At 37.9% G+C, this 7,500-nt stretch overlaps 1 protein-coding gene across 3 annotated transcripts in view; it reads left to right on the top strand.

Annotated features, from left to right (window-relative positions):
• The window catches only part of LOC144964328 (slit homolog 2 protein-like), a 242,125-nt gene that overhangs the window by 221,424 nt on the left and 13,201 nt on the right, over positions 1-7,500 (top strand). For all 3 annotated transcript variants that reach the window (XM_078898435.1, XM_078898434.1, XM_078898433.1), the window contains exons 30-33: positions 375-538; positions 4,382-4,598; positions 5,579-5,718; positions 6,414-6,507. In XM_078898435.1, coding sequence (XP_078754561.1) covers positions 375-538; positions 4,382-4,598; positions 5,579-5,718; positions 6,414-6,507 — 615 coding nt within the window. The remainder of the gene's footprint in view (positions 1-374; positions 539-4,381; positions 4,599-5,578; positions 5,719-6,413; positions 6,508-7,500) is intronic.

The raw sequence follows: 7,500 nt of genomic DNA, 5'->3' as shown, positions 1-7,500 counted from the left end.
CTCAACAAATAAGTTATACTCAATGAAATGGAGAGACCGACGCCCCTATATTTGCAGGTTTCATAACCGAACACATTGTTGGAATGGATACCATTTGGCGTTGATCTGAGAGTATTTCAATCACAATAATGAGCCCATAATAATTTTGGTTATCAGACCTGCAATTAAATTCACGTTGGGAATGATAGTTGCAAATGTCAATACCTGGGGAATAAATATAGCTCTGTGAAGCGCATTGAGCATGGGAGATTTGTGAAAATGCATAATATAGATTTTATAGATTTTCTTCTTTTTTTAAAAATTATTTATAGCTAATTAATTTATACGTTTTGCTTCCATCTCCCCCCCCCCCCCCCTCACCCCTCCTCATTCAGAGCCCTTGGCAGCAACCCCCTATTCTGTGACTGTAAACTGAAATGGTTGTCAGATTGGATCAAAACAGATTACATCGAACCTGGCATAGCGTCGTGTAGCGGCCCAGAGAAGATGAAATCCAAGCTACTCCTCAGCTCTCCGTCCTCTTATTTTGAATGCAACGGTTAGTTTTACCCTTTATAGAAGGAACGAAATTGACGTCACTCAGCTCTCTTTGTTATTGTTTTTAGACAGCCATTTTAATGGCCAGTTCTCACTAAATCATATCAATCAGACTATACATGTTTAAGATTGCACATAGTTTTGGGTGTTGGTAGATTATATCCGGCTGGCGGAAACTGTGAGTCTTTTACATAAATATATAACATCACTACCAGGAGTCCGAGTTTACTCTAAACCAGACTTGCCAACTATTGTGAAAAATTCGTAGAATTGCGAAAGGTTGGCTCGAATTTCAGAATGTCATGGACATCTCTCAGAAATGAACATTGAAAATAAAAGTTGATGCCAGTCTACATAAGTTTGAGAACTTTGAAGTGTTATTTAATCCTTATGAGGTTAACTTCTTGATTTTTAGAGTTAACTATAGCGACTATCATTTTTGTCTCCTAAAAATTATATTTTTTTTAAATTTTGAGTTGGCAGGTCTGCTCTAAACAAACATATCTTACCAACTTTTTTTTCCAATAAAGGGCTATTAATTCTCTCATTGCTATTTTTTTTTTAATGGATGGGTTTGATAATCATAAAATATAATACTGGGAGAATGAGATGCAGTTTCGTAGTTTAGGGATTAAACGAATTGTGTCGTATAATTCTATGTTATGAGGCTTAGCCGGTAAGGACTTTGTCTCATACTCAAAAGGTACCGAGTCCAACTTTCAACTCCCCCTACTGAGTTGTGAGGCCTTGAGCAAGTCACCTCCTCGCCTTAGCTCACTTTACGGCAGGGATGGCTTTAAAAACAATACATGTTACTACTTGTCTAATCACAATTCATACAACAGTATTTTATCGATGCAGTTATAAGTAGAACAAGATACAACTCACATAATCACAAAAGAAAGTATTTAATTTGGTGAAAAGAAATGTCTTAAGACGGTTCTTGAAGAACACTGTAGATATTCTAACGAACTGGGGAAGAGAGTTCAATGGTCCAATAGTCTGTGTAGTCGCGCAACGGGCCATCGGGTTCTAAACAAAGAAAATCTGTACTTTTATTCTTCATGCTGCGAGAACTCTATAGTTTGTGTCAGAATGTGTAAAAGTCAAGTCATGATCAATTTTTTTACCTCTGGATACATGCTATATGCTCGTCGGAGAATATTATAAGGAGTCGCATGCTCGATAGTTTAGAGCAGTACTAATTACCATGCGTCATTACAATTCAGAAAAGTGAGTGGAGCAGGCACTTATGTTGGTAACAACAAGATATGAAGTGAATAGAAAAGTGCCAGAAGACAATAGAGAATAAAAATTTTTCGCGGCGGTGGTGGGGTTTGAACCTGCGACCTTATTGGTACGACAACTCCGCCTGGCAGGTGAGAGCGTGGCTCTACCGTGTGAGCTATCCACGAACACAAAAATATTCGTTTCAAACTCAAAGTCATTACTAGATCCTCTCTCACCTACTTCTTGAGACCGCCGATTCGTTCGTACACCACCATCGCGAATAATTTTGACCAGCAGTTAAGCTTAATAGCCAATATTCTCAACACAAACATATAACATAGAAACGATTGAGACATTGAGTATGCTCCGGTGTATGGGGTGAATTTTAATTCAGAAAAGTGAGTGGAGCAGGCACTTATGTTGGTAACAACAAGATATGAAGTGAATAGAAAAGTGCCAGAAGACAATAGAGAATAAAAATTTTTCGCGGCGGTGGTGGGGTTTGAACCTGCGACCTTATTGGTACGACAACTCCGCCTGGCAGGTGAAGTAGGTGAGAGAGGGATCTAGTAATGACTTTGAGTTTGAAACGAATATTTTTGTGTTCGTGGATAGCTCACACGGTAGAGCCACGCTCTCACCTGCCAGGCGGAGTTGTCGTACCAATAAGGTCGCAGGTTCAAACCCACCACCGCCGCGAAAAATTTTTATTCTCTATTGTCTTCTGGCACTTTTCTATTCACTTCATATCTTGTTGTTACCAACATAAGTGCCTGCTCCACTCACTTTTCTGAATTAAAATTCACCCCATACACCGGAGCATACTCAATGTCTCAATCGTTTCTATGTTATATGTTTGTGTTGAGAATATTGGCTATTAAGCTTAACTGCTGGTCAAAATTATTCGCGATGGTGGTGTTACGAACGAATCGGCGGTCTCAAGAAGTAGGTGAGAGAGGGATCTAGTAATGACTTTGAGTTTGAAACGAATATTTTTGTGTTCGTGGATAGCTCACACGGTAGAGCCACGCTCTCACCTGCCAGGCGGAGTTGTCGTACCAATAAGGTCGCAGGTTCAAACCCCACCACCGCCGCGAAAATTTTTATTCTCTATTGTCTTCTGGCACTTTTCTATTCACTTCATATCTTGTTGTTACCAACATAAGTGCCTGCTCCACTCACTTTTCTGAATTAAATTCACCCCATACACCGGAGCATACTCAATGTCTCAATCGTTTCTATGTTATATGTTTGTGTTGAGAATATTGGCTATTAAGCTTAACTGCTGGTCAAAATTATTCGCGATGGTGGTGTACGAACGAATCGGCGGTCTCAAGAAGTAGGTGAGAGAGGGATCTAGTAATGACTTTGAGTTTGAAACGAATATTTTTGTGTTCGTGGATAGCTCACACGGTAGAGCCACGCTCTCACCTGCCAGGCGGAGTTGTCGTACCAATAAGGTCGCAGGTTCAAACCCCACCACCGCCGCGAAAAAATTTTTATTCTCTATTGTCTTCTGGCACTTTTCTATTCACTTCATATCTTGTTGTTACCAACATAAGTGCCTGCTCCACTCACTTTTCTGAATTAAAATTCACCCCATACACCGGAGCATACTCAATGTCTCAATCGTTTCTATGTTATATGTTTGTGTTGAGAATATTGGCTATTAAGCTTAACTGCTGGTCAAAATTATTCGCGATGGTGGTGTACGAACGAATCGGCGGTCTCAAGAAGTAGGTGAGAGAGGGATCTAGTAATGACTTTGAGTTTGAAACGAATATTTTTGTGTTCGTGGATAGCTCACACGGTAGAGCCACGCTCTCACCTGCCAGGCGGAGTTGTCGTACCAATAAGGTCGCAGGTTCAAACCCCACCACCGCCGCGAAAAAATTTTTATTCTCTATTGTCTTCTGGCACTTTTCTATTCACTTCATATCTTGTTGTTACCAACATAAGTGCCTGCTCCACTCACTTTTCTGAATTAAAATTCACCCCATACACCGGAGCATACTCAATGTCTCAATCGTTTCTATGTTATATGTTTGTGTTGAGAATATTGGCTATTAAGCTTAACTGCTGGTCAAAATTATTCGCGATGGTGGTGTACGAACGAATCGGCGGTCTCAAGAAGTAGGTGAGAGAGGGATCTAGTAATGACTTTGAGTTTGAAACGAATATTTTTGTGTTCGTGGATAGCTCACACGGTAGAGCCACGCTCTCACCTGCCAGGCGGAGTTGTCGTACCAATAAGGTCGCAGGTTCAAACCCCACCACCGCCGCAAAAAATTTTTATTCTCTATTGTCTTCTGGCACTTTTCTATTCACTTCATATCTTGTTGCATGCGTCATTACGAAGGAAGTGACGACATGACTGTTGAAGAGTATTGTGGGGCCAACTTTAGAAAGGGATCTATCACTATCACCAAAACTCTTAAGATTTATTTTCGCCTTTCCTAACAATTTCGAGTCATTCGATCTCAAATTACGCTTCGGAACATAAACAGAAGAATGCCTTGAATATAAAGAGGGGCAGAAGATTGAACTTACTTACTTGAAAACAGATGAAAACAAAAAAGGTATTCTTCATGTCTCATTCCTTCTCCTGTTTCAGACGACCCTGACCCAATTGTTGCTGAAAAATGCGACATTTGTCTGACAAAGCCGTGTAAAAACGGGGGCCAGTGTCACACAGTGGAATTCAAAAACTTCAAGTGCGAGTGCACTCCTGGATTCCATGGCGACGTTTGTGATCAACAGATTGACGCCTGCTTCGGCAACCCTTGCAACAATGGCGGAAAGTGTGAAGTTTTGGAGCACGGAAGATTTAGGTTAGTCGTATTGTTTTGATTGATTGAGATTGATAGAAGGGGGGGGGAGAAAGTAAAATTTGGGCCGACCTAGAAGGACCTATTTAGCAATTATGGGCCAAATTTAACATTTCTGTTATAATAGACTATCTTAAATAAAGTCTATTATTTTTGTAAAACCATTTCGGTCATCAGACCTGCAAAGAAGTACACATCGGATCATACACATGAAATATTCTAATTTTAGAAATTTAAAGTCTGTACCCCATATTCTTATATCAGTGCACGATAAAAGAATTTTTTAATTTATTTATAAGAACACATACGTGTAGAGTTGCCTTATGGCAATGCATTTATCGTCAAGAATCAAGATATAGTGACAAAATACATTTATTTTCGATGATGAAGAAGAAGAAGACGAAGATAATGACGATAATGATAATGATGATGATGATTTTGATGATGATGATGATGATGATGATGATGATGATGATGATGATGATGATGATGATGATGATGATGATGATGATGATGAAAAAGAAGAAGAAGAAGCCCTAGCTCGCTTTGAGACATTGCACTGCGGCTGACGTCTGGCTTATACCAGTCTTCCCTTGGAATAGACCCTAAAAACTTTGTTAATTTATTTATTTCATTAATCTTCAAGGGGGTGCGAAGTGGCCGAGTGGTTAAGGCATTGCACTGTGACCCGGAAGATCCCGGGTTCGAGCCCCACTTCAGGCACTTTCATTTTATTTTCTTTGGCAAGATTATTAAACCCCAATTTGCTCACTCGGACAATATGGGTGATTCCTGTTGACATCAGACATCATGTTTGATGAATTATCTATATTCCTTCGTGGAATGCCTAGACGACGATATCTTATTATGATGTCGCGGCGGACGGGCATTTAAAAAAAAAATCACCATCAATATTCCAAACATAACATAATATTCATTATTCTTTCTTAATATTTTCATCGACTGTATTATCACGTGTCCAGATGCCAGTGTCTGAAGGGATTCGAAGGGGATCGATGTGAGACTAACATAGATGACTGCATCAGGAATAGTTGTCAGAACAACGCCACATGCATTGATGAGATTGAGTCGTACTCTTGTAAATGCCAAATTGGATACACGGGTGAGTAAATAAAAGTGATACGAGGCTGTTAGAAGCTGTGGACTGTAAAAAGTGATATAAACAAAAATGAATATAGATAGAATGAAGTTGACGTCACTATGTTTTTTTTGCCATCCACATTTATGAGTAATTCTCATTTAAATGTATTATCCAGACTATAAAAGTTCATGGTTACACAGAGTTTTGTGTGTTGGTCCGTCATATTTCCTGATGGTAATGTTGTGAGCTTCTTAGCCAAGCGCATACGACCTATGACAGCTTGAAAAAAGAACAAAATACCGAATACGGAAAGTTTCGGGCTCTAAACCCTTCTTCAGCGAACAAAAAAAAATAATAAATACATAACTGAATTCCAGACAGACGACAGAGATAATTGGTAGGTTTCTCTTGTAGGAAAATATGTGAAACAAGAGAAGACCTATCGATTATCTCTATCGTCTTTCTATATTCATATTTGTTTACTACTGAGTAAATAAATGAGCAATGAGAACAAAGTGTGAGGTCTTAATACTGGTTCCAATCTGATTGGAGTTGGAGGTTTCAGCATATATCGCTATAGATGAGTAACTACTTCATTTTTTTTTCTTTTATACTAAAAATATTCTCTTAATTTTTTTTATCTTGTGTTTTCTTTTTCATTTATTCTATTTCTTTTATTCATTTATTTATATATTTTTTCTCTTTTTTTTTCCCAGGTAAATGGTGTGAGAATTCCATCCCATTCTGTAAAGAGGGTTACAATTACTGTCAGAACGGGGCCACCTGTATTGCCAGAACGGCCGGATACAGGTATTCTTAGTTTCCACTTTGATCGTTTGTGTCATTTTTTAAATTGATTTTTATTTATTTTTTAAAGTGTTCACATCTTAACCCTCTCCATATCAACAAGAGGGAAATGGTTACATTCGTTATAATACAACCAACATTTTTGTCGGTCTGATTTTGTTGTTTTGTTTGTTTTTTGTTTGTTTGGTTTTTTTTTTTTTGGTTTTTTTATGTTTTTTTTTTTTTTTTGTTTTTTTTTTTTTTGTTTTTTGTTTTTTTTTTTTTTTTGTTTTGTTTTGTTGGGGTTTTTTGTGGGTTTTTTTTTTTTTTTTTTTTTGCTTTTTGTTGTTTTTTTTTTTTTTGTTTGTTTTTTTGGTACATCACAGGATTTTTTTTTAATGCTTGTTATAAGCTTAGTTATAATTATAAGAATTGAACACTGTGCTTTGGAGATAATTTTGCTGAAACAAAGAGCGTTTTGCATGAACTTAGTACTTTGTATTTGAATGAAAAGAAAATATTGTTGTGTTGGTTGAAGGTGACGTTTTGGGGAAATTCCTGAAAATGTTCGGTAAGGAGAGAGTTGAAGCCGTTAGGTCCAACTGACCTCAATTTATAGGGCAGCGTGGCTCAGCGGTATGGTATTTGCTTTGTGTCCGAAAGGCACTGAGTTTCACTACCTGCCCTGCCGCGCCTAAAGAAAAAATTTCCTTGGGGATGAGTAAAATGATTGTTTTGTTGTTTTGTTTGTTTTTGTTTTTTTTTTCTCCATAATTTGTTTTGCTTCCATTGTTCTGAAATGACCAAAATGTGTCGCAAGCGACCGTCGTAAAACCCTTCAAAACAAAAACAAAACCAACATATCATATGCATATTTTTCAAGTCCCAAGAAGACATGTGCCCACCTGTATGTTTCTTTGTTCTTCTTTATTTTTTCAGTTGCAAATTTGCTCCTGGATATTCTGGGCAAAACTATTGAATATAACTCACAATTTGTTTTCTTTGGTGGTCACAAAA

The sequence above is a fragment of the Berghia stephanieae genome, chromosome 2 (genome assembly GCF_034508935.2).
Source record: "Berghia stephanieae isolate SIO BIC M18660-M18661 chromosome 2, UCSD_Bste_1.3, whole genome shotgun sequence".
NCBI classification, from domain to species: Eukaryota; Metazoa; Mollusca; class Gastropoda; order Nudibranchia; family Aeolidiidae; genus Berghia; species Berghia stephanieae.
This window is presented reverse-complemented; position numbering and strand designations above follow the sequence as displayed.